This window comes from Molossus molossus, unplaced genomic scaffold, assembly GCF_014108415.1.
Source record: "Molossus molossus isolate mMolMol1 unplaced genomic scaffold, mMolMol1.p scaffold_m16_p_12, whole genome shotgun sequence".
NCBI classification, from domain to species: domain Eukaryota; kingdom Metazoa; phylum Chordata; class Mammalia; order Chiroptera; family Molossidae; genus Molossus; species Molossus molossus.
In genome coordinates, this window is record NW_023425347.1 from 12,853,139 (window position 1) to 12,879,992 (window position 26,854).

At 50.6% G+C, this 26,854-nt stretch overlaps 2 protein-coding genes across 2 annotated transcripts; one reads left to right on the forward strand and one right to left on the reverse strand.

The window, feature by feature from the left end:
* Positions 1 to 259: 259 nt before the first annotated feature.
* On the reverse strand, positions 260 to 6,657 carry LOC118626208 (ral guanine nucleotide dissociation stimulator-like). Its single transcript, XM_036255597.1, has 8 exons — positions 6,520 to 6,657; positions 5,960 to 6,070; positions 5,172 to 5,282; positions 4,328 to 4,438; positions 2,318 to 2,511; positions 1,533 to 1,640; positions 675 to 865; positions 260 to 527 (listed from the first exon to the last, which is right to left on the reverse strand). Exons 1-8 carry the CDS (start codon positions 6,655 to 6,657, stop codon positions 406 to 408), a joined length of 1,086 nt encoding a protein of 361 aa, XP_036111490.1. The 3' UTR covers positions 260 to 405.
* Positions 6,658 to 24,086: 17,429 nt separating this feature from the next.
* Positions 24,087 to 25,577, forward strand: LOC118626209 (ral guanine nucleotide dissociation stimulator-like). Its single transcript, XM_036255598.1, has 3 exons — positions 24,087 to 24,364; positions 25,034 to 25,224; positions 25,372 to 25,577. The coding sequence occupies exons 1-3, from the start codon at positions 24,087 to 24,089 to the stop codon at positions 25,491 to 25,493; spliced, it is 591 nt and encodes a 196-aa protein (XP_036111491.1). The 3' UTR covers positions 25,494 to 25,577.
* Positions 25,578 to 26,854: the final 1,277 nt, after the last annotated feature.

Genomic DNA, 26,854 nt, shown 5'->3' on the forward strand with positions numbered 1-26,854 from the left:
GTGCATCTCCAAAGGTTCTTTCTCCGTTTCATCCGTTTTTATCTGTTGAGTTACGAGGAAGACTTGAAACCCGTTTATCGAAGAGATTGAAAAAGCGTGTCCTGAGCCACCTTCCATGTTTGTAGTGGGCACACGTAATAAACACACAGATATATCACGTATATTACGTATTTGTATAGGAGCAGGGAATCTCTACCCGTTTTGAATCAACAACTTTATTTCCGTTCATTGCAGAGTATTTTGTTCAATGGCATAGAGTTCATTTAATGGAAACTACTGTGTTTTGCTACTATAAATATAGTGTTGGGGTCTAGTCCTATTATTTATCTATTTACTTAGCGTAACGAATTAGAACTTTTTAGGCAGAAAGAAATCAAGAGTCCGAAAGACGCTCCCACACTGGCTTCAGGTGCTGCTGTGCGCCAGGCCGCGCCAGGCCAGGCCGGGGCGTCTGGCTGGACCAGGCGCTCGCCTCTGAGCAGGCCCTTCCTGTGGCTCTGGAGGGCTCTGGAGCTCTGGAGGTGGATCTGGAGCAGGAGAAGGAGACAGAGTCACAGCTAGGCCCGGTTTGCCCGTGCCTTTCCAACGTGGGGAAGATGCCCCTACCCTGAAGGGAACTCCAGCCCGCGAACCTCCCCTCCCCAGATCATCTTCCCAGAATTCGGTCCCCTGACCTTCCGGCATGACTGCTGTGGGCTCTGGAAGCTCGAGGTCAATCCAGACAAGGTGGGCGTGGCCCACGTGGTGCGAGGCTGGGAAGTGGACCTGCACTGAGGCCTGCTTCAGCTGCAACCAGGGGAAGCGGAAAGCCTGGCCGAAACCCTGCACCTGGTCCGGCCAGGTTCCCGCCGTAGAAGCGATGGCCCTGGGGAGAGGCGGTGAGGCAGCAGAGTCAGACTCCTGCTCTTTGCCTGCACGCTGCCCTCCCGTGGCACGCTTGCTTGGGAGCGGACCTCGGGGCCTGCCCCGGCCCATCCGGGGGCAGCCCTGTGCCAACCCCGGCCCCTGTGTGGCTGTCCTGAGAGTAGCAGGCCTGGTGACTTAGGAGCTCTCACACGGAGTCTGTGTGAGTCTTTTCTTGCCTCTGACATTTGTCCTGAGGGTCCTGTGCACTGCCCAGGCCAGCCCTCCATTCACCCAGGGCGGGGGCGGGGGGGGGGGTGCTCTGCACTGGGGATTGAGACGGATTTGTGAGCAGGCTGCTCACCACGTGTCCTGTCCCGTGCCTGTCCTGGTGGTGGCTGTCAGGAGAGAGGACTGCGGAGAGGGGCAGGCAGAGCGGGATGGGACTGCGGTGGGTTTGGGACGCTGGGGAACACCTCAGCCCACCCTCCCCTTCAGAACTCTGAGCCCAGGGCCCCCGTCCACAGTCCTCTTGGACTCCTGTCCTCCTGGAATAGAAGCCACCGGAGCTGAGGCCTCCCTTGGGAACGAGGAGGTGTGGAAGAGATGGTTCTGCCAGGCCCTCCCCACCCTCAGCGTCCGTCCCGTAGACCCTGGAGACCCTCCATCGGGGCGCAGAGACCACTCACTTTCTTACTTGGTCCTGTGGTGTGTCACCCTGGTCACTGTAAGGAGGTGTGCCCCCAGATGTGGAGAAGACCGTGATGGCGTCAGACCTGATGGTCGGTGGGCGGGACCTGCGAATGATGTCCGCTGTGAGTGTCTGATTCACCGAGTAGAGCCGCGGCCCAGGGATTGTATCTGCTTCGTGCCCTCCCTTGTGCTCAACGTCTCCAGAAGTGCCGACGTGGAGTAGGTGCCCGATACAGTACACGTCGTCCCATACGAGAAGTCCAACCACAACCATCCCCGATAGCTGAGTGGGCCTCGGGCCCCTCCTGTCCCCAGAGATCCCTGATCTGCCAACACCAACGGCGAGGACACGGATCGGCTGGCTCTAAGTGGGCTCCCAAACTCGTTGATTGGTTGTTTGCCGTGTTGTCAGACATGCCACCAGCCAAGAGTAATATGATAACTAAAAGAACGAGGGCGGGGGGAACCCCCCCTCAAGTGCCACAGGCCACTGACGGGTGAGGCGCGTGACTCTTGACGGGCACAGAGAGAAACGGTTGCCATTGCCATAACTAAACCCCAGCACGTTCTGTAGCCCTCTGCAGGGCCAGGCCACAGGTGAGCGACCACCGTGGCTTGTTCCCATAGTCGTCTCTGCAAGAAGATCATGAGGTTGATGCGGTGCCACCCCACACTTCAGAGGAGCAAACCGAGGCTCGGGGAGATGGGGTGACATGTTCGAGACACATATTTAACAGTGTGCAGAGCCACCACTCTGCCAGAGGAGGGGGCGCGTGCTCACCTTGTGAACAGCTGGTCCAGGAACTGTCGGGCTCTGGAGAAGGCCGGGTGGATGGGTATAGAGGTGGTGATGCGGCAGATGTTTCCACCAGGGAAAGCTGGTCCCATGCACGCTGCCACCTTGTCCAGTGTGCCTTCCTGGAGGGCCCGCATCCTGGGGGCCTCACGCAGGCGAAGTGTTAACGCAGCTGCACGCTGGGTGGGACAAGGAGGGGTCCAGTCAGTGGATCACCGTGGATCCCCAGGAGGATTGAGGTCTGGAGCTCAGCCAGGAACTCCCGGCCCCTCGGGGACGTATGTAAGCGAGGGGACAGGAGTGCCCATACTGCACAGCTTGCAGGTTGCCAAAGTACCGCTTCAGTTTGGTGGATGGGGGACGTGCCTACACTGTCACCTTCTAGGCTTTTTCTGTTTTTAGCTGAGGGACAGGCAACACACCTCCCCGTGGCGATCGTCTGTGTGAAGGGCATGATCCCCGTGGGTCCGCAAGAAACATCCCAGTATAGAGATGAGCACACACAGGGGTAGGGATGTCAAACGGCTGCTCAAGGCCAGGCAGGTGCAACTGAGAACTGTCCCCAGCTAGGGCCGCACGGCATCCCCATTTAGTGACCTGAGACGTGTGCGCTGCTGACATGGATGGACAGGGTCTGGGGAACCCGATCCCTTTCCATTTGGGCGTCAGCGTCCAGGGAACACAAGTCTATGAGAAGCATGACTTCCAAACGGACGCTTACGTTGCCCTTGTGTTTTTTGTTGTTTTTTCAGGTTAAGGGCGTTTCGAGGCCCTCTGTATGGACGTCCCACATTGGACCAAGGGGCCAGTGCCTGAAGCGTCCAGACTGGAGAAAGCCAGTCACCGGGAGGAGTCTGAGCAGGTGCCGCGGGAAGGAGCCAATCCCCGCGGTCGGCGAGAGGCTGCCGGGTGAGTCAAAGTACCCGTGCGGCAGTGGCCCACGGAGGAGTGCAGCCATTGCCTCGGACCGCTTGGCGTCGGATGGGTCAAAACTTAAATGAGTGAGAAAGCCCCGGGCCAGGCTGGGTGCGAGGCTGCCGGCCATTGTCAGAAAACATATGGGCAGCACTACAGCCTTTTCGAATGGCATGTGGTGGCCACAGCCGTCAAAGTTTGACCCGTGCACGTCCTTGCACCAGCGCTGGGCATGTGTGTCCAGCGGGGAATGGCCTGAACGTGGTGGTCCGAATGGCGTCACCCAAAGCCCGTGACTTCGGAAGCCCCCGAACTTCCGAATGTGCCTGTCTTTGAGTTGTGGTCTTTCAGCAGGGAATGAAGGTTCCGTGAATTCAGGGTGTGGGCCCTAACGCAAGAGGACCAGTGTCCTTTGAAGAGGAGGGGAGGACACCTGGAAGCACAGAGGGCACTGCACGCGACCCAGAGAGAGAGGACGTCCATCTAGAAGCTCAGGAGAGACCCGCAGGAGGCACCAGGCCTGCCGACACCGTGCTCTCTAACTCGCGGCCTCTGGAATGGTGAGAGGTCGATGTGTGCTGTTCCCACCAACCAGCGCGGCCCGTCGCTCTGGCAGCACGGGGAGGCTCCCGCAGTCCGTTGGGACACACCCGAAGTGTTCCCGGCCGCACTGCTGACGGGGCACCCGATGGGCCTTGTGCCAGTGTCCCACAGCACGGAAAGGGGCATCGCCGTGGCAGACGACCTCTGTCATCGGAGGAGGTCTGCACGGACGGTTGAGCTGACTCTCCACTGGTTCACCCGGGGCAGGGAGGTGAAACAACAAGAACAGGAAAATGCAAATGTGCTCGTGGAACGTATTTTGTCTCTGGTGTTCCTACAAGTCTGTGAGGAGTGTCTTTCTGCCCTCCCGTGGAGCTGGAGCGGGAAGGGGACGTCCAGGTTCCTTTGTGCGTGGGACACTCGAGGATAAGCCCCGGAGGGCCCCCGGGGAGTCCCCAGATTGGAGTCTGGGTTCTGAGCACTGCCACGACTCCTGGGGACCGTGTGCGTGGAGACTTCCCCGGCGTCAGCTCTCACCTCAGTCTGGCACTGGCTGGTGTCTGTAGCGTGATGCCCTTTCCCCTGGTCTAGGGAGGTCGAGGAGCTGAACCCACCGACCAGCACTTGGACGACGTCCTCGTCGGAGCTCTACGGAGACAGGGGCCCGGCACCAGGCCCGGAGGCATTAGGAACCCTTCGCCCGGTGTGTGGTCCTGTCTGCCGGCAGCCCTGGCAAACTGGGACCGTGTGTTGGGACACGACGAGGATGTTTTCGGCAGCCCTGCTGAACTAGCAGCAGAACTGGATCACGTCGGGTTCCACCAGCACTGAAAGGCAGAATCGCTGGGGAAAACTACGTCCGTCCTCTCTCGGGATGATACGGGCATGAGGACGGTCACCGCTGCTGACCTGGCCGGCCTACAGTGGTTGGCTGTGCTGTGTGGGAGGACACGTATCCCACATTCTACACCCTCCCGTTTTCGGTACACACCACCCAGTCAAGTGTGAGAGTGTGGAAATCTCGGAGAAGGTGTGCAAGGACAGTTGAGCTCCCAGCTCCACAGGATACCGGGGTGAGGTAGTTGCAGCAACAAAAACAGCAGAATGCCAAGGTGCTCCGGGTCCACTGTGCAGTGAAACAACATGTTTGTATTCTCTGATATCCTAAACTCTGTGAGGAGTGCCTGTCTGTCCTGCCGTGTAGCTGGAGGGAGAAGTGGAGGCCCAGATGCCTTTGAGCATGACACTGTGGACACTCTCGTGGGAACACCGTGGAGGAGCCCAGGCGTGTCCTCGGATTTGTCTGGGTACTCGGCCCTCCCTGGTCCCCTTGGGGCCCTGGGTGTGGTGACCCCCCGCACCCCTCCGGGCCGGCTCTCACCTCAGACAGGCTCTGGCCGGTGGTGTTGTCCTGGTGCACCTGCACCCTGACCCGGCAGATGGTGTAGTGGGGCCCGTGGACCAGCTCCTCGACCACGTCCTCGTGGGAGCTCTGCAAAGACAGCTGGGTCCTGAGCCAGGAGGCCTCGGGAACCTTCCACCCAATCTGGGGTCCTGTGTGACGGCAGACCTAGCAAACCGATCCAGTCTCTGAGGACACAGTGAGGATGTTCCCGGCAGCCCTGCTGGACGAGCAGCAGAACTGCATCCTGTCCGGGTCCCACGCCAGGGAAAGGCTGAATCCCTGAGGACAACGACCTCTTGTACGGGATGTGACGGAGAAGAATGAGGACACAGCTCCCGCCCTGGCCGGCCTACCAAGTGGTTTGCATGCCCTGTGAGATGACTAGTTGCAGAGAAATGTATCCAGTGATGTGTCCAATACCTGGATCCCTCCCCAGGCTCTGTGTTCTGCTTTTGTGCCAACCACCCTCTCAAGCGTGATGATGGGTAAGGCTTGGGGAAGGTCTGCAAGGACAGTCGAGCTGAGTGCCCCCGCAGCATCCCTGGGGCAGGTAGTTCACCGATGGAAAGGAGGCAAATGTAAAGAGAGCGCGAATTTGTTTTGTGGACGACCCCGACGACTACGAGAAGACCGTTTCCACCTGCCCAGGAACCTGGTTGGGAGGACTGGAGGTACAGGTTTCTCTGGGAGTGGGCCCCAGATTGGAGTCTGGCTTCTGGCCCCACCCCCGTCATCTCAGGTCCCACGTGCGGGACAGCTGTCACCTCAGCCCGGCACTGGACGTCGAATCTGGCCTGGCGCTCTCGCCCCTTGTAGCCGTGGGTGGCGTAAGTGAACCCGTCAGCCAGCTCCTCTACGACGTCCTCCTTGGAGCGCTGCAAACACAGAGCCCGGTCCCGGGCCAGGAGGCCTCAGTGGGCTGCCCGGGCGTTGCCGCTGGGGGAGTAAGTAGCCCACCACAAATTCTCCCCAGTTGGGGCCCAGAGGGGCATCTGCAAAGCCCTCCAGCCAGGGAAGGAACGAGAGGACACCGTGAGGGCTGAAGATGAACCAGGGGGTGGAGGAGCCGGTTGCCCGGCTCTCCCCTTTCCATCCCGCCAGCCATGTCCCGGGCTGTGAATGTGACCGACCCCCCGGGCTTCCAACCTCTGACAGCCAGCTCCTGCCCAGGATGAGTGCCCCTCCTCCCACCCTTGCCCACACCTGCCCCAGCCCCCACACATACGCAGGACGAGGGGGTCGAGGGGGCGGGGCTGGCCAGGTGGGATCCCAGGTGTGGCCTGGCCTGGCCTGGATGGGCCCGCCCTGGGCTGCCCTGGGTTACCTGAGGGTGCCTCGTGGCCGAGGGCGAGAGGCGTTGGCGGTGGCGCTTGCGCCAAAGTGCACAGCAACCCGAACGTCTCTCGCTCCGGGCTTTCTTCGGCCCGGAGCCTCGCAAAGTCGGGAAGCAGCACAGAGACATCCTACTCTCCTGACTGTCTCCAGTCCAGTGAGCTAGAATTTGGGTTCCTGGTTACCAGACTCCTGATGTCCGTTGGGGGTCTGTCACTGAGGAAGTGAGGTCACCCCTTGAAGGTTCCGTGACCTGGGCCCCTTCCTCCAATCAGAGCCACCCACAGCCCCTGCTGGGCTGTCGAGCATTCTTCCTCCTCGCCCATGTCACCTCTAACCCTGTACCCCGATAACCTAACCTAACGCGGCCCTCCCCACAGCTCCATGGGACTGTCCCAGGTCCCCCGCGTGGAGGAGAAGGCAGAGTTTAGACCTCCCTTTTCTGACCAGTTCCGTGCCCCGGGAAACCTTTGCACCTCCGAGGGCTTCCCCAGTCTCCCAGCACGCACAGTGAGAATGATGCTGGGCACCGTGTCCTAAGGACACGTCTGGGTGTGGATGAAAGAAAGCCTCTGACCCCTGTGGGCTGGCGTGCCATGAGTCTGAGCGCACACGTCGAGGTGGAAGGGTTCCAAGAACGGGTCGGGTGTAGCATGCAACACAGTCTAAACAGGCTTGGGGTCCAGCGTGGGTTCTGGGGGAAGTCCCTGCCCGTCTGGGCCTCCTCTGAGGTCTGCCCCGTTAAGGGGCCGAAATGACAGGAAATGCACGTATCGCGATCCACTGACCGAAAACCTTCCAGTGGTCTCTCGTTCAACTTGGAATCAGAACAAGTGCCTCCTGTCGGTCCACGTGGTGGGAGCCATGTAGTGACTGGTGCCTGCTGGGGGGACCTCCTGTGTATCCACTGAGTTCTCACCACCTGGCTGCGGAACAGCTTAGGATACAGCCCCGGTGGTGGGATGTGAGGGCCTGTCACTCTCTCGTACTCTCCTCCTTGAGTTCCCTTCCTTTCTCTCAGCCTCCATTTCATTGCGTGTGCGTGTGTCTGACCTGTCTCTGGACCTGGGAGGGCAAGCGCCCATGTTCTGAGCTGCTCTGCGTCGAGGCCCCATAGGAGAGGAGCGAGGGAGTGCCAGGCCCACAGGCAGGAAGCACATCCAGCTGCAGGCCTAAGCGGCACCCTGACACAAACCAGGCGAGGGACTTTGGGGGCAAATGGGTCCCTCGTTGAGCTTCAGTTGAAACACATCTGCCTCATAGTGACCTGGAGGCAGAGACACCCAGCCGAGCTATGCCCAGAGGCCTGTCCAGAGACGTTGGGAGGGGTTAACATTTGTACTTTACCAGATGCGAGGTCTGAGCGCAGTGTTGTTTGTGCCTCCCCATGGGGCACGTGGCAGTCCTAAAATCATACCCTGTCTGAAGTTGTGGAGAGAGTGAAAGAACCAACGTGTGCGAAATGGTGGGGACACCTTGCATGTCCCAGGGGCTGTGTCTGCACATTATCGATGAGTTTACAAATTCTCGTCCAGTGTGTGTAAGCTCCTGACGGTGTAGTGAGCCAAGCCTTTTGTCTGATAGGATGGAGGACTGTTCACTGCTAAGACAACAGGCCCCAGGTGGAGTTGCATGAGCTCGGCCCACTTCACCAAAGCCAGATGTAATTAGATTTGGCTGTGCCAGAAGTGGGTGTCAGACCAGTCCGTGGCCTGCTGGACGCTGCCATCCCCCTAGAGGAAAGTATGGGAAAGGGTGGCCTTTGGTGGAGATCTTGGAGTTCCCTTCTGTCTGCTAGATCGGACACTGCCCAATTGCAATCAGTTTTTGCTCTCATAAAGTCGGCACGTTTGAACTCGCTCAATGTGTCTTTCAGTGGGGGCAGAGGGTGACATCAGTGTCAGCGATGAGAGGAGGAAGGCTCTGCTGGCACACCGGCACTGGGAAGGCCAGCTCTGGGGTCAGGGGTTACGTCTCTGTGCAGTGGGCACAGGACTTGCCTTGCTCCCTGGTTGGGGAACTAGTGCTTCGAATCATTTCACAGCTCTCGGAAGGGGTGTGAGAGGAAGTCAAAGAAAGTATATTAAGTTTTGTTTGTTTTCCTCTTCCCCTTCCCTGGCAGGATGACCAAGTGCTGGGAAGCGAAGTAGTTCTCCAGTTGTCCATGCTGTGCAGTGAATAGGTATGTTCCTGAGCTGTCTGCTGGATGTTCTGTGTGGTAGGGTGGGTGTGGGGAGGTCGAAGGGTGGGGGCCGAGGGACAGAGGTTTGCCATGTTGCGGGTTTGTCTGCAGCACTGAGGGTCTGGGGAGAGGGCTGCTTGCCTGAGGTCACTGAGTGTTCCTGTGCTTCCCTGAGAGAGGGCTTCTTGGGTCTCTTAGTCCACCTTTGGGGGTCAGCCCCGCTTTGTTTCCTCTGCTCAGCTGGGCGGTAGGAGCCACCTTAGAGTGAGGTCCCAACAGAATTTGAATCCTCGAGAGTGTGTGTGTGTGTGTGTGTGTGTGTGTGTGTGTGTTTCCCTCTCTCTGGCAGGGGCCCAGGGGCAGGGTCTCAGAACGCTATTGTTTTCTCTCTATCAAATCAAGCTGGGTTCCTATAGTCTTGCTCTGAAGTCCTGGATGAGCCTGCCCTTGGTCGCTGGTTCCTGAGTTGTGTCCCGTCCTCTTAGGTGGTGACTGGAATCTGATATGTGTGTCTTTCTGCTTAGGAAATGGGAGCCTTGGATGGACCAAGCGGACACCAGGAAGGTTAGTTCATGTGCCTGCTGCCCCGATTACTCTGACCTGTTGTTGTTTGTGAGAGCAGTGCTCAGAGGAGTCATGCCGGAGTCCTGACATCTTCAGCTCCCAGGGACTGTGCTCAGCAGATAATTTCTAGCCCCACTTGGTGTGTAAGGCATGACCGTGGTGCTGGAATGATGGCTCTTGGATGCCTTCTCATTGGCCCTCCAGGGACTCAGTGAGGTGTTTCCCCTTCTGCCTGAGCACTGAGTGTGGGGATTTGAAGGTCAGGCATTAACTTGTATTCCACAAGATCAACATCTAAACCTCACAAGGTGCAGCACAGTAATTAAAAAGACTTAAATTTCACACTGTCCTGTTTGGCCTAGCAGTTAGATTGTGGCCCTGAACCCAAGGTCACTGGTTTGAATCTAGGTCAAGGGCACATACTTGGGCTGCAGAGTTGATCCCCGTCCCAGGTCATGGTCGTGAGGGAGGCAACCTTTTGTAGGGTCTCTCCCATATCGGTATTTCCCTCCCTCCCTCCCTCCCTTCCACTCTATCTAAAAATCAGTGGAAATATATCCTTGGGTGAGAATTAACCATAATAAAAAAAAAGAAAAGTTTTAATAAGACAGTGTTTTTCTTAAGCCTTTTTTTCAAATCAAGTTTTCCTAAAAGGTAGAAACCCCAAATGAACAAGTAACCCCACTCTAACAATCCTCTGGGATCCACACATGATTATATATTTTGTATAAATGTACAGTTGAGTTCCAGCTCGTTCCTGATAGACAACGTAGGGAAGTCATTCCGGACCACCTGGGATTGCATTCTATTTCTGCCCCCTGTTAGCTGTGTAGCTACTTTACCAGTCACTTTACCTCTCTGTGCCTCAGTTTCCTCATCTCTAAAATGCAGACCAGAATTGTACTTATCTTTGGGTTATAAACGACCTTTAGGATTAAAGAGAACCAAGTTCCTGCATGTTGCCAAACATGTGATCACAGAAAAGTTACCTTTGCTGTCTCTGTACGTCGCACTTCGGTCCTCAGGTTCCCCGTGTCTCTGTGTTGGGATGTGTGATACACATTCACCAATTTGTCACCAAGTGTGGGGTCACAGAATGAAAGGCAGTTTTTAGTGGGAGCGTAGACCTTTGCTTTTGTGTTGGATTTGAGCAAATGTGTCCATGACAAGAAAAGAGAGAGTGACGCTCCACCCGCTCGGCCCCTGTCTCCATAGCTGAAGGCGTGAGGAGAACCTGAACCTCATCTGCGCTCCCACTGCCCCGGGAGGTCCTGCTTTCCATCCCGCATGCTGAGCCTCCTGGTCCCTGAGGGCGGGGAGGTGTGGCATTGGGGTGTGCACCAGGCTGTTCCGTGAGGGCCGAGCAGGAGTCTGTTACTGAGGACTGCTCCTCAGAGGGGCCTTAGGTGCATCCATCTGCTCTGAACAGCTCAGGGGTCTTGGTTAGGCACAGACGGCCTTGTGGGCTCCGTCCTTAAAGAACACTATTCCTATTTATAGGTGAAAAACACTGAGGCAAAGGGCATTAAGGGATGTGTTAGCAACGCACATGTAGTATTTGCAGTTCCTGTGTAATGCTCTTTCCCCGGAAACGATACGCTGGAGGAGGAGGGCAGTGGAGCCAGTTAGACTCAGGGACAGGCCGGGGAGAGCAGGCCGGGGAGAGCGGGCCGGAGGGGAGAGCGGGCCGGAGGGGAGAGCAGGCCCCGGGAGAGCGGGCCGGAGGTGGGGGGAGAGCGAGCGGGGGGTGGCGGGGAGAGTTGGCGGGAGGGGAGAGCGGGCGGGGGGTGGGGGGGAGAGCGGGCCGGAGGGGAGAGCGGGCCGGAGGGGAGAGCAGGCCCCGGGAGAGCGGGCCGGAGGTGGGGGGAGAGCGAGCGGGGGGTGGCGGGGAGAGTTGGCCGGAGGGGAGAGCGGGCGGGGGGTGGGGGGGAGAGCGGGCCGGAGGGGAGAGCCGGCGGGGGGTGGCGGGGAGAGGGGGTGGGGGGGAAGAGCGGTGCCCAGGCAGAGCCATCCCTGTCCCACATCTGGCTTTTGAGGGGAGAGTCTGTGTGTCACCTCTTGTGTTCATCACAGTGACACTGAGCTGAGGTAAAGGCTGTAATTGCAGGTGGTTGGCGCTCCTGTGACTTTGTGGACTTGGTTTTGGAGAGGTAGGCCTTAGGAAGGAGGACAGATGTCCCCCACCCTGGGGGCTCAGCGCCAGCAGCCTACAGGTGGCTCTGGTGAAGGGAGGGAGTGGGGGAGGGGTCCAGGAAGTGTCCTCTAAGCCAGGCCGGGCCGGCCAATGAGACAGAGAGCAGGGGGACGTCCAGGTGGACAGGGCAGGAAGTCAGGACAGCACATGCTGCCAGAGCTCCCGTGGAGGGAGGTCCCTGGGGACCCTCCACAAGGTGAGTGTGCACCCAGGGGGCTGAAGACACTACCACAGTCCCTGTTGCAGGCTCGAAAGGGAGTGATTTCACATCGCTTCTTGGCCTTGGAAATCCTGAGGGGATGCTTTTACAATCTGGTTGAGTGGGTTTCCTTGGCTTTTGCAAAGCTAAGTGTCTACTTTTTATGGGTGACTTGACCGTCTGGTATTTTTCCTATTTAATAAATTATTTCTATTATTTCTCGACTTAAGGAACAGAATGTTGTTTTAAAGTTCTGAGTGGGGGGAACCCCCCCAGTAGCTTCCTCACAGCACAGCGCAGAAGCCCCCGCGGAGGGGATGCCCCACCTCGCCCGCCAGGATCACTCCTCCACCCGGCAGAGGCCGCCTGCCGAGCTCTGGGCCCTCCCGCTGGTGGCTCTCGGGGGCCGTGCGGAGCGTGTCCTGCTTCACCAGCACAGCCCAAGAAACAGTTACCTTCTTTGAAACTTTGTCTTAGTGTTTTTTTATTTTTATCTTTATTGTTGAAAGTATTACAGATGTCCCGAAACTTTGTCTTAGTTTTGAGAGATTTAAAATTTCTGTTGGCAGCTCTTGGGTATTTGGGGGGAGACAGCCATCACTGCCGTGTGTGATAAGACTCCAGGTCTGCTGTGTGCCCTTCTCCCTGACTGTGGAGACTGCGTCTACTTGTCTAAGGTTTGCTGCCTCATTTTTATCACAAGTGGCAGCAGTTTGATTAGTGATTCCAAAAAAATTGTGCTACTATTTTGTCTTACTTTGCCTTAGCTTTTTTGTTTTTGTTTTTGTCTATTAGCTAGGTACCTATTGATATAGGGACATAATTTGTTGTTCATTTGTCTGAATATACAGGAACATGGTTTAAACCTTTCTGAATCACATAAACAATTCATTTTCTGAGGCACAAAGTGAACTAAATTGTTCTAAAAGAAGAAATTCTAGAAGAATTGGAAACCTATAGACTATAGTAAAGCACATGAACATGAAGCAGTTATTCCTTGTTTAAGAAACTGTTTCTCACTGTGCTGTGCCGTGAATGCTCTCCTGCCCAGACGCCTGGGGAGGTCTGCTGTCGTCCTGCGCTGTGGTCCTGACGCCCTCTGCTGTCTGCTCTGCAGCCGTGCGGCACCCCGGCTCAGGAGTGCGCACTTCCCCGGGCCACAGTCCGCCTTTTGAGTCATAATCAAGCTCCAAGGAGACGCAGTGTTTCTCCTTCTCCAGACAGTAATCGGATGGCTCTTTCCTTGCACCAGAACCAGTCAGCTGTTTCTGAACTTTTATTAACATTTATGGACAGAAGCGATGACTAATACAAGGTTTGGAGTGTATGTTTTTATTATTTTTTAAATGTTGCTAAAAGTCTTGGAAAAGACTTGGTATTTTGCTCCAACTTCTTTTAGCATGCTTGTTATTAATACTTATAAAAATACAGAGAGAGATGTATCCAGGCCCCCTCTGTTTCATAGAGGGCGTTAATGGTATTAAAGTGATCATAAAAATTTTGTGTCATTTGTTATTTCTGCCTTAACTTAGTAATAATCTCTCAGATTTGAGTTGTTGGATGGTATATAGAGAAAACTCATTTCTGTAGATTAGGAAACTTGGGATGTTATAACATTTTTAAAAGTCTTTATGTTGGGTTATTGTTGGCTGCTCTTTTTGGGAAACACAGTTCAGAACTCTGATCTTTGTGACCTTTCTCCTTTCATGTTCTCTTTACCCATTCATTAATTCAGCCAATCCCAGTGTGTGTACTAGTGGTTATGGGGTAGCAGGCAAAAGTCACTGTCCCTGTCCTCGCAGAGACACAGAGGATGGTGACAGACACTGCCTGTTCTGCCAGCGGGGCTCTGGAAAGATGAGAAGGCACCGAGGTCAGAGGGCGGCTGAGCAGATGTTCAGAAGGACGAGCGCCAGTGTGTTCAGGGAACTACGGCTGCACGCACTGTGCGGTGCCAGGGGAGAGGGCTGGGAAGGGAGGCGTGCGAGAGCCTTTCGGGCTGTTCCCTTCTAGGGGAGCTGCAGAAGGTGCTGTGGATGTGGGTCTGAGCATAAGGGAAGGAACAGCAACAAGGGGTTGCGGGCTTAAAAAAGGTGATGGAGGCAGGAGAGGCGGTTGGAATTTAAGGAGTGTGTGGGGTTCAGGTTCCTGCAGGGCCTGTGGATGAACTTGTTGCAGGGGGCCTGGCAACCTGGTGGAACCGTCCATGTAATCTGTGTGTGCAGCGGGCAGACCTTTTCCTAAGGAGAGAGTTTTCACGTCCATTTGATTCTCAAAGTGGGTCTGTGACCTCCATATAGTTAGAACCTGGTGTTTAGAATCAGACGAGGACTAGGGACTGAAGTCTTGGAAACTTAGACTTTTGGGGGTGAAGAGAGACAAAGCCGCCGCAGAGACAAATGAGAGGTCCGCTGGGGGAAGCAGCAGGAAAGAGATGTCATGGAGCCCAAGCAAAGGGCCTCTCACAGAGAAGGTGCCAGTGCTGCCAGGTGCTGGTGAGTGTGGCCTGCGGTGAGCTCAGAGGAGGTGCCTGCAGGGCGGTGAGGGCACAGGTGACCCCAGAACGCTGGGGGCAGGTGAAGGAATGGAGGGGGTGAGGACAGAGCAGCAGGTCGAAGTCTGTGTCCAGGGAGAGCCTTGATTCTGCTGACCTTGTTAAAGAAACTCATCCTCGAGGAAAAAAAAAAAAATGGCGTCAGAGTGAATGGAAGCTACACAGACCATCTCCCAGGACCAAACAGGAATTACAACTAAAATAAAGACAAATCACCAGGAAAAAGCAACAGAAAAGCAGCTTGGAGGACCACATAACCAGGGACACTGACTCAATCCTGGTAGGCTTGCGAGGACATGAGGGGGCCGGGAGCCCACGGTCCACAGCGGCCTTGGCCCTCGGGTTACACTCCCAAGTGGCTTCACAGCGCAGAGCCGGGACAGAGGCTAAAATACCCACAGCCACTCACCTTGGGCTCCGGCAGGGGGAAGGCAGACTGGACTGGAGCTGTGTTGGGACATTTGGGATTTGGAGGGCGCTCAGAGCTTTTGCTGAAATGCAGCCACACAGGACTGTGGTCATCTTACTCCTTCCCAGGGCTCTGGGGAGAGGCAGCAGCCCCTCCCTCGGTAATTCAACCCCACTGGTGGCCATTGAAATGCAAATTGAGGCCCATTAACAAACAGCATCTGCCCCACCCTGGGAAATCCCCTTACTCTGAGCACCTGAGGGAGTTTTTCATTCAACTCAGATGCCAAGGCTCTTCAGGTAATCCCTACTGATAACTGTACCACTCCTGTGCTAGCAACTCTAACCAGGAAAGTAAGACTTGACAGTGGTATTTAATGTGGGTCCTCCCTGGCTTATCCAAACCCAGGAGAGGGAGCCACAAACAGCAGAACACCAACACCCACAGGGAGAACTTGACAGGCTCCAAAGCCCACTGTGATAGCCAAAATGGTGAAACACAGAAACAAAAGCCAAATGAAAGAACAAGAGACCTTTACCGAAGATGAGATAAATGAGGTGCAGTTAAGCAAGTTAACAGAACTAGAATTCAGAGCCATATTCTTGAGGAAGCTCAACAGCATGTATAAGGACATGAGCAAAATGAGTTAAGACATAGAAATGTTGAAAATCAACCAGCTGGAAATTAAAAACCACCAAGGAGAAATGAAGAATGATATCAGAAATAAAGAACACATTGGAAAGTCTAAATAGCAGAGTAGAGGAAGCTGAGGACCAGATCAGTGAATTAGAAGATAGGATAGAAAAAATCAATCAGAAAATCAAAAAATATATATAATAATAATTTAAAAAGAGGAAAACAGCTTAAGAGAGCTGTGGGACAACTGGAAACGTAATAATATTCACCTCATAGGAGTCCCCGAAGAAGAAAATGAGCAAGGGTCAGAGAATATATTTGAAGAAATAGTGACAGAAAACTTCCCTAATTTGGTGAAGAAAGAAGGCATTCAAGTTCAAGAAGCACAGAGAGCCCCAAGTAAGAGGAACCCAAACAGGCCCACACCAAGACACGTAGTAATCAAAATACCAAAAGTTAAAGACAAAGAGAATCCAAAAAGCAGCAAGAGATAAGCAACAGGTTACCTACAAAGGAAACCCCATAAGGCTCTCAGCTGACTTCTCAACAGAAACACTACAGGCAAGAAGGGAATGGCATGAAGTAATCAAGGTCATGAAAAACAAGGATCTGAATCCAAGACTACTCTTCCCAGCAAGGCTATCATTCAAAATAGGTCAAATAAAGAGCTTCCCAGACAAAAAAAAGGCTAAGGGAATACATTAGCACCAAACCAGCACTGGAAGAAACGTTAAAAGGACTGCTGTAATTAGCAGGAGAAATAGAAAAATATAACCACACTGAACAAAAATGGCAATAAATAAGTATGTATCAATAATCCCATTAAATGTAAATGGATTGAATGCTCCCATAAGACACAGAGTAGCTGATTGGATAAGAAAGCATGACTCATCTATATGTTGTTGACAAGAGACCCATCTCACAACAAAAGACTCATAGGTTGAAAGTGAAGGGATGGAAAAAAATCTTCCAAGCAAACGGAAAGGAAAAAAAGCTGGGGTAGCAATACTCATATCTGATAAAATGGATTTCAAAATGAAAGCCATAACTAGAGACAAAGAAGGCCACTACATAATATTGAAAGGATCTATCCAACAGGAAGATATAACCTTGATAAACATATATGCACCCAATATAGGAGCACCAAAATATATTAAAAATCTTCTGGAAGACTTCAAAGGAGAAATCGATAGCAATACAATCATAGCAGGGTACTTCAACACCCAGCTGACATCACTAGATAGATCCTCTAGATAAAAAATTAACAAGGAAACAGATTCTAAATGAAGCACTAGACCATAAGGGTTTTAATAGATATCTACAGAGAATTACACCCCAAAACTACAGAATTCACATTCTTCTCAAGTGCACATGGGACATTCTCAACGACAGACCACATGTTAGGACACAAACTAAGTCTCTACAAGTTCAAGAAGATTGAAATCATATCAAGCATCTTCTCAGAACACAATGGCATGAAACTAGAAATCAATTGCAACAAAAACATGCAAAGATATTTGACTACATGGAAGCTAAATAGCATGTTATTAAACAACGAATGGGTTACCAAGGAGATCAAGGAAGAAATTAAAAACTTCCTGGAAACCAATGAAAATGAACACACAACACAAAATTTATGGGATGCAGCAAAAGCAGTTCTGACAGGGAAGTTCATAGCACTACAGGCCTAACTCAAGAAACAAGAAAAATCTCTATAGACTATCTAACCTCACAACTTAAAGAACTAGAGAGCAAACAAAAGAAAACCCTAGAGCAAGTAGAAGGAAGGAAATAGAAAAAATCAGAGCAGAAATAAATGTCATAGAGTAAAAAAAAAAAGATCAATGAAACAAAGAGCTGGTTTCCAAAAAGATAAACAAGATTGATGGACCCTTAGCTAGCTCACCAAGAAACAGACAGGGAGTACCCAAATACACTAAATCAGAAATGAAAGAGGAGAAGTAACAACTGACACCACAGAAATACAAAAGATCGTTAACAACTACTATGAACAATTATATGGCAACAAATTCGACAATCTAAGCAAAATGGACAAATTTCTAGAAACACATAGTCTCCCAAAACTGGACCGGGAAGAGATAGAAAACTTGAACAGACCAATAACACCAGAAGAAATTGAAGATATAATCAAGACTCTCCCAGCAAACAAAAGCCCAAGCCCGGATGGCTTCACAGGGGAGTTTTACCAAACATTCAAAGAAGAACTAACACCCATTCTCCTCAAACTATTTCAAACAATCCAAGAAGAAGGAAGACTTTCAAACTCGTTTTATGAAGCCAGCATAATTCTAATTCCAAAACAGAAAAACACATTACAAAGAAAACTACAGGCTAATATCCCTGATGACATAGATGACAAAATACTGAACAAAATACTAGCAAATCGGATCCAGCAATACACCAAAAAATTATTCACCATGACCAAGTGGGATTCATCCCAGGGATGCATGGCTGGTATAATATTCACAGGTCAATAAATGTGATACACCACATAAATAAAATGAAAAATAAAACCACATGATCTATCAATAGGTGCCAAAAAAGCCTTCGACAAAATCCAGCATTCATTTCTGATAAAAATGCTTGGCAATGTGGGAATAGAGGGATCATATCTCGACATAATAAAGACTATATATGAAAGACCTACCGCCAACATCATACTCAAAGGGCAAAAACTAAAAGCATTTCTTTTATGAACAGGAACAAGACAGGGATGCCCACTTCTACGACTCTTATTTAACATAGTTTTGGAAGTCTTAGCCACAGCAATCAGGAAGAAAAAATAAAAGGGATCCAAATTGGAAAAGAGAAAGTGAAACTGTCATTATTTGTAGATGACATGATACTATACGTAGAAAACCCCAAAGACTCCATCAAAAGAATTTGGCAAAGTACCAGGATACAAAATTAACGTCAAGAAATCGATGGCATTCTTATACACCAACAATGAACTCACAGAGAAACTAAGAAAACAATCCCATTTACCATCGCAGCAAAAAAATTAAGATACCTAGGAATAAACTCAACCAAAGAAATAAAGGACCTATTCGCAGATTGAAAAAAGAAATAGAGGAAGATATAAAAAAAGTGGAAGAACATACCCTGTTCATGGATTAAAAAATTAACATCATTAAAATGTCCATACTACCCAAAGCAATCTATAGATTCAATGCAATCCCCATCAAAATACCAACGACATACTTCACAGAACTAGAACAAATACTTCAAAAGTTCATATGGAACCAAAAAAGACCTCGAATAGCAATAGCAATCTTGGAAAAAAAAAAAAAAAAAAGAACAAAGTTGGAGGGATCACATTACCAGATTTCAGGTTATACTCAAAGCCACTGTAATAAAAACATCCTGGTACTGGCACAAGAACAGGCATATAGACCAGTGGAACAGAACAGAGAACCCAGAAATGGACCCAAGGCAATATGCTCAATTAATATTTGACAAAGGTGGCAAGAGCATACAGTGGAGTAAAGACAGCCTCTTTAATAAATGGTGTTGGGGAAATTGGACAGCTACATGCAAAAAAATGAAACTAGACCATCAACTTACACCATACACAAGAATAAACTCAAAATGGATAAAAGACTTAAATATGACTCATGAATCCATAAAAAATCTTAGAAGAAACTGTAGGCAAAATTTCAGACATCATACGCAGCAGAATTTTTACTGATACATCACCTAAGGCAACAGAAACAAAGGAGAAAATGAACACATGGGACTACATCAAACTAAAAAGCTTCTGCACAGCAAAAGATACAATCATCCAAATGGAAAGGCAACGCACTGTATGGGAGAGCATAATTGCCAATGATACATCAGATAAGGGGTTAATTTTCAATATATATAGAGTGCTCATATAACTTAACAAAAGGAAGACAAAGAACCCAATTAAAAAATGGTCAGAGGAACTAAATAGACACCTCTCCAAACAGGACATACAAATGGCTAAGAGACATATGAAGAAATGCTCAACATCACTAATCATCAGAGAGATACAAATTAAAACAATGAGGTATCACCTCACACCTGTCAAAATGGTCGACATCAACAAATCATCAAACAAGTGTTGGCGAGGGTGTGGAGAAAAGGGGACTCTAGTACACTGCTGGTGGGAATGCAGACTGGTGCAGCCACTATGGAAAACAATATGGTGTTACCTCAAAAAATTAAAAATTGAACTTCCATTTGACCCAGTGATCCCACTTCTAGGAATATATCCTCAGAAGCCTGAAATATCAATCAGAAAGAATATATGTACCCCATGTTCATAGCAGCACTATTTACAATAGCTAAGATCTGGAAACAGCCTAAATGTCCATCAGTAGATGAATGGATAAAAAAGCAGTGGTACATATACACAATGGAATACTATGCAGCTGTAAGAAAGAAAGATCTCTTATTCTTTGAGACGACATGGAGGGACCTGGAAAGTATTATCCTAAGCAAAACAAGCCAAACAGAGAAAGACGAGTATCATATGATCTCACTTATTTGTGGAATATAATGAATATAAAAGTCTGAGGAATGGGATAGTCCCAGTGACGTGGAAGTGGGGTACAAACTGACAATCCCCAGAAGAGGGGGTGGTGGGGAGAGATAAACCACAAAACTTATATGCATCTATGCATGGACAACAAAGCTGGGGACAGGGTGGGGAGGGAGAGGGAGGGGGAAATCTGTGGGGGAAAAAGGAGAAACATTTGTAACAAAAATAAATACATTAATTAAATATTTTTTTAAAAACCATCTCAAAAGTATTACAATTTTATTTATTTTTGTTAATCCTCATCTGAGAATATTTTTCCATTGAATTTTTTTTTTTTTAGATAGAGTGGAAGGGGAAGAGAGAGAGAGAAAGGAGAGAAACATCAATGTGAGAGAGACACTTTGATTGGTGGCGTCCTACACACCCCAGCTGTGTGGGGGATCAAACCTGCAATCCAGGTACATGCCCTTGACTAGAATCAAACCCACAATCCTTTGGTCTGAGGGCCGACATTCTAACTGCTGAGCCAAAACAGCCAGGGCCCAAAAGCATTAAAATTTTGCATAGTCAAAAATGTGATTCTTCTAGAATCTTCTCTATTTTGTTGAATGACAGCAGTATCCTCTGACCTTAAGTCTTCTCAACAGCAATTTATTAGGAAGTTCTATCTGCTCTGTCTCAAAATAGATCTCAAATTACACTTTTCCTCACCTCCTTGATAACACCTTCTTCTTAACCACCTTGTTGTAGTTTATCATAATTGCCTCATACCTGTCCTAAACTATAACCCTATAAGCTGCTCTCAAAATAGCAGCAAACATGATCCTTGTTTTTTTTTTTTAAGGAATTTGGTGTATCTATTTATTTATACATAATTCCATAAAGGAGTCAAAGGATCTTTAAAAGGCAAACACAGACCAGAAAAATAAGGGAACTTCCCTTAATATTTTCTTTTCACTGAAGTATAGTTAGTAGACAATAATATATTACTTTCAGGTGTACAAAATTGTGATTTGACATTTTTATACCTTGTGATTCCTTACTAATTCTAGTAATCATGTTACCTTGTAAACTTATCACAATATTATTGACTATATTCTTTCACCTTTTTCACCCATCCACCCACCCCCTTCCTTCTGATAACCATCCCTTTGGTCTCTGTTTCTAATAATCTGGTTTTTTAATTCCACATATAAGTGAAACCATACAGTATTTGCCCATTTTTAAATTGGATTATTTGTGGTTTTGGTGTTGAGTTTTACAAGTTCTTTATAAATTTTGGATATTAACCCCTTATCAGATGTATCATTGGTGAATATGGTCTCCCATACAGTGGGATCCCTCTTCATTTGTTGATGGTTCTCTTTGCTGTGCAAAAACATTTTAGTATTATGTAGTCCCATTTGTTTATTCTTTGTTTCTCTTTCCTGAGGAGAACATCAGAAAAAAATATTCCTGTGAGAGATGTCCAAGATTTTACTGCCTAGGCTTTCTACACATGGAGTGCTTTCTGCAAGTAACCAGAGTTTGATCTCACCTTTCAGTGCGTCACTCCACTGGCAGAGTGAACACCTATGAAATGGCGGTTGCCGTTATTTGCGTATGGAAAAGAAAAACAGGCTAGAGAGTCAGGACACATATATCCTGTGGTTCTGACATCCTTGACCCAGCAGATTTGTCGTTCCCCGAGAGTTTCAGTGGCCACTGAACTTTGGCCAAGGGTCTGTGAGGAACTGGGGAGGCACTGAGAAGCTGCATCAGTTCCCTTTTATCCTCCTGTTGTACAGAGGCTTCGTACTTCCTATGGAAGGCAGTCTGTTCTCCTTCTCATAAGCCTTTTAACCCAGATTAGCCCTTTGAGGTCTGGCTTAGCTCAGTAGGTTAAGTAATTTGTCCAAGCTCATATAAACAGTAAGTGATGGAGTAAGTGGTTTGTTCAACAGCCAGTGGTCTGTCCATTCCCCAGTGATATCTACACCAGCATCAGGTGGCTAGGCTCGCCCATCTGCTGCACAGGCTGCAGTTGTCCATTCTGCCCGATGTTCAGCACTCCCCTGGGAGCACTCCGTAGCTGACTCGTGCACTCTGAGGTCCATGGACACGAGGCTCGGCCAGTGAGCACAGAGCTGCTCTGATCACTCTGCCACGTGTTCCTGCTGCCCTGGAGAGCTTCTGGGTCATGGAAATGTCCACTTTTAGAAGGTCATGCCAAGCCTATTTTAAAAGGGGTGGCACAAATCTGCTTTAAACGTGACCTTTAAAAAAACAAAAAAACAGGAATCAGACCATGTTCCTCAACTCAAACCTTTAACAAATATTCACATCAAGGTTCTTTTTTTATCCTCATCTGATGACATTTTTCCATTTTTGTTCAGAGTACGAGGGAGAGAAAAAGAGAGAAACATCAACGTGAAAGGGACACATTGAGTGGCTTCCACCCACACAACCCCAAACGAGGCCAGGGACAAACTGCAACTGAGGTATGTGCCCTTAGCAAGAACCGAACCTGGGTTTCTCTGGACCACAGGCCGACGCTCTAACCGCTAAACCAAACCAGCCCAGGCACGTCAATATTCTTATAATCACCCAAGTTTACAAAATACCCCCACTTCCTCTCCTCAGCCCCACTCCCTTGTGCGTGCCTCTCAGATAACATGGGCTCTTCGTGGCTCTTTAGAACATGCTGAACACATCCCCTTCTCCAGGTCCCCCATATATTGACGCTCTTCCCCCATGCCTTAGTCAGCTCAGGGTGCTACTACAAATACCACAAATTGGGGGACTCAAACAATTCTGGAGGATGAGGTATAAGATCAAAGAGCTCAGAGGTCCAGTGTCTGGAGAGCCTGCTTCCTGACTCACAGACAGCTACCTTCTTGCTGTGTTCTCACACAGCCAAAAGAGACAGCTCTAGTCTTTCTCTAATAAGGACACAAATTTCATCATGGAAGGAAGCTCCACCGTCATGACCTCATCTAACCCCAAGCTCTCCCTCCAAACACCATCTCACTAGAAAGCGGGGTTTCGATCAGGAAGCAGGCAGGGTAACAATGGCTCAGAATGGGGCAACACCAGAGGTCAGCCGACCCGACAAAACACATTCTATCAGGACTAGGGCATGAGTGTGGCGCAGACTTTCAATGCTCACTTTGAGCACTTCAAATTAGACTCTTTTTATTTTCTTTCCAGGAATGTCAGTGTTGAGATATATGACCAGAGGAATCTCATGCAAATCGCCAGGTTAATGCCAGCAGTTATAAGAAAGTAGCTAGATATGCCCAATCTTTCCTCGGAAAAGGAGACTCTAGAGAATAAAGGGAGAAAGCTGGCCAAATATAAAGATTTACTAAAGTGATAAAGAAAAGGGTGTGGAGTCAGCTTCACGAAGAAAAATACCCTGGCCGGTTTGGATCAGTGGTTGGAGCATTGGCCTGTGGACCACAGAATCTGGGGTTTGGTTCCCCAAAGAGGCACATACCAAAAAAAAGAAAAAAAAACTCAATGGCACATCATAGCCGCCAAAAACAAAGCCACCCACATGGAAAAACCTGTTAATCAATGAGTGGCACTGCAGATCACTGCAAAGGTAGGGAGAATTCGATAAGCAGTGCAGGTGCAATAGCTAAGACCTACAGACAGAGTAAAATGGGGTCTGAATTGTGCAGCAATTACTGTGCCTATCCTAAGCCAACACCACGATCAAAATAAAGTCAGCACATCAGGGAACCAGGAACCAACTGCAGGATTCTCCCAATCAAGGGTCAAGCCAGCACTGACCTAGTTTGACTTGTTTCCATGAAAAACCTAGTCTTCAGAAAACTTGCCTCAGAACACCTGCCTCAGAAGAACCACCACACACACACAGACATACAAACTCAAACACACACACGAGGATTCAAATGCTGTTGGGACCTGACTCTAAGGTGGCTCTAGCAGAGACGACTATGGGAACAAGCCACGGTGGTCGCTCACCTGTGGCCTGGCCCTGCAGAGGGCTACAGAACGTGCTGGGGTTTAGTTATGGCAATGGCAACCGTTTCTCTCTGTGCCCGTCAAGAGTCACGCGCCTCACCCGTCAGTGGCCTGTGGCACTTGAGGGGGGGTTCCCCCCGCCCTCGTTCTTTTAGTTATCATATTACTCTTGGCCGGTGGCATGTCTGACAACACGGCAAACAACCAATCAACGATTTTGGGAGCCCACTTAAGAGCCAGCCGATCCGTGTCCTCGCCGTTGGTGTTGGCAGATCAGGGATCTCTGGGGACAGGAGGGGCCCGAGGCCCACTCAGCTATCGGGGATGGTTGTGGTTGGACTTCTCGTATGGGACGACGTGTACTGTATCGGGCACCTACTCCACGTCGGCACTTCTGGAGACGTTGAGCACAAGGGAGGGCACGAAGCAGATACAATCCCTGGGCCGCGGCTCTACTCGGTGAATCAGACACTCACAGCGGACATCATTCGCAGGTCCTGCCCACCGACCATCAGGTCTGACGCCATCACGGTCTTCTCCACATCTGGGGGCACACCTCCTTACAGTGACCAGGGTGACACACCACAGGACCAAGTAAGAAAGTGAGTGGTCTCTGCGCCCCGATGGAGGGTCTCCAGGGTCTACGGGACGGACGCTGAGGGTGGGGAGGGCCTGGCAGAACCATCTCTTCCACACCTCCTCGTTCCCAAGGGAGGCCTCAGCTCCGGTGGCTTCTATTCCAGGAGGACAGGAGTCCAAGAGGACTGTGGACGGGGGCCCTGGGCTCAGAGTTCTGAAGGGGAGGGTGGGCTGAGGTGTTCCCCAGCGTCCCAAACCCACCGCAGTCCCATCCCGCTCTGCCTGTCCCTCTCCGCAATCCTCTCTCCTGACAGCCACCACCAGGACAGGCACGGGACAGGACACGTGGTGAGCAGCCTGCTCACAAATACGTCTCAGTCCCCAGTGCAGAGCCCCCCCGCCCCCCCCCCTCCGCCCCGGGTGAATGGAGGGCTGGCCTGGGCAGTGCACAGGACCCTCAGGACAAATGTCAGAGGCAAGAAAAGACTCACACAGACTCCGTGTGAGAGCTCCTAAGTCACCAGGCCTGCTACTCTCAGGACAGCCACACAGGGGCCGGGGTTGGCACAGGGCTGCCCCCGGATGGGCCGGGGCAGGCCCCGAGGTCCGCTCCCAAGCAAGCGTGCCACGGGAGGGCAGCGTGCAGGCAAAGAGCAGGAGTCTGACTCTGCTGCCTCACCGCCTCTCCCCAGGGCCATCGCTTCTACGGCGGGAACCTGGCCGGACCAGGTGCAGGGTTTCGGCCAGGCTTTCCGCTTCCCCTGGTTCCAGCTGAAGCAGGCCTCAGTGCAGGTCCACTTCCCAGCCTCGCACCACGTGGGCCACGCCCACCTTGTCTGGATTGACCTCGAGCTTCCAGAGCCCACAGCAGTCATGCCGGAAGGTCGGGGGACCGCATTCTGGGAAGATGATCTGGGGAGGGGAGGTTCGCGGGCTGGAGTTCCCTTCAGGGTAGGGGCATCTTCCCCACGTTGGAAAGGCACGGGCAAACCGGGCCTAGCTGTGACTCTGTCTCCTTCTCCTGCTCCAGATCCACCTCCAGAGCTCCAGAGCCCTCCAGAGCCACAGGAAGGGCCTGCTCAGAGGCGAGCGCCTGGTCCAGCCAGACGCCCCGGCCTGGCCTGGCGCGGCCTGGCGCACAGCAGCACCTGAAGCCAGTGTGGGAGCGTCTTTCGGACTCTTGATTTCTTTCTGCCTAAAAAGTTCTAATTCGTTACGCTAAGTAAATAGATAAATAATAGGACTAGACCCCAACAATATATTTATAGTAGCAAAAACCAGTAGTTTCCATTAAATGAACTCTATGCCATTGAACAAAATACTCTGCAATGAACGGAAATAAAGTTGTTGATTCAAAACGGGTAGAGATTCCCTGCCCCTATACAAATACGTAATATACGTGATATATCTGTGTGTTTATTACGTGTGCCCACTACAAACATGGAAGGTGGCTCAGGACACGCTTTTTCAATCTCTTCGATAAACGGGTTTCAAGTCTTCCTCGTAACTCAACAGATAAAAACGGATGAAACGGAGAAAGAACCTTTGGAGATGCACACACCTATATGTTAACACTTGTGGGCTCCAGCAAGTGGGGCTACAGGTAGTGACCATCTCTCCTCCTTAGCTTAGTCTATTTTCTGGTGTTTGCACAAGGATCCTATATTAATCATGAGACCGTTTCCAGTCGGAATGTTGATACAGGTTACACTTTAAGAGTCTTTAAAGCTCAATCATCTCACCACTATCAAGACAATCTCTCTGAACTTCCCCAAGCACCAATTTATATCATGAAAACAGTCTCATTAAGAGCGAAAAGAGCCCTGGCCGGTGTGGCTCGGCGGTTAGAGCATCGGCCCGGAGACCACAGAGTCTTGGGTTCGATTCTGGCCAGGGGGGCGGACCTAGGTTTCAGCTCAGTCCCTGGCCCTTGTCGGGGTCGTGCTGCAGGCAACCAATCGACGTGTTTCTCACCCATGGACGTTTCTGTATCCGTAGCTGTATCTCTCTCTCTCCCCCACCCCGCCACCCTATCTGAAGATGAACGGAAAAATATCCTCGGGGGAGGATTTAAAAGAAAAAGCAAAAACAACTTCATGGGCTACATTCTGCTTCCCTGAGTGTTCAGTGTGGGTTTACATCTGCGCAGCAAGAACTGCTAGAAGATCTCGTATTTCAAACCACTGAGGACAGGAAGAGCGGTCCCTTTGCTTGTAGCGGGAATCGTTCACAACAACTCCTCCCCTAAACACTTACTTCATCATTTTCTTCCTCCACCTTCAGCCCAGAGCTGAGCACACTGGTCCAATTCGACCTGAGAAGAGGCAATGGTGGCCCCGGGACAGGGTGGTATGGAACAAGGGGAGCATTCCCAGGCCAGGGGAAGGGCCAAGCTCACTGACACCACTGAAACTGAAACAATCTATGAGTAAAATTCAAACCAACATGGCAAAAGTGTATACAAAACGGGGGGAAAAAATCCAAAGACAAACCTAAATCAATCAGGTAGGCAA

Excerpts from the sequence above, each read along its gene's own strand:
- LOC118626208 (XM_036255597.1), bottom strand. The coding sequence starts at position 6,657 with ATGTCTCTGTGCTGCTTCCCGACTTTGCGAGGCTCCGGGCCGAAGAAA. Across the intron at positions 4,439-5,171 it reads CCGGCCAGAGCCTGTCTGAG|AGCTCCGACGAGGACGTCGT; the intron begins GTGAGAGCCGGC and ends CTGTCTCCGTAG. Across the intron at positions 866-1,532 it reads CCACAGGACCAAGTAAGAAA|GGCCATCGCTTCTACGGCGG; the intron begins GTGAGTGGTCTC and ends GCCTCTCCCCAG.
- LOC118626209 (XM_036255598.1), top strand. The coding sequence starts at position 24,087 with ATGGTTGTGGTTGGACTTCTCGTATGGGACGACGTGTACTGTATCGGG. Across the intron at positions 24,365-25,033 it reads CCACAGGACCAAGTAAGAAA|GGCCATCGCTTCTACGGCGG; the intron begins GTGAGTGGTCTC and ends GCCTCTCCCCAG. Across the intron at positions 25,225-25,371 it reads CACAGCAGTCATGCCGGAAG|ATCCACCTCCAGAGCTCCAG; the intron begins GTCGGGGGACCG and ends CTCCTGCTCCAG.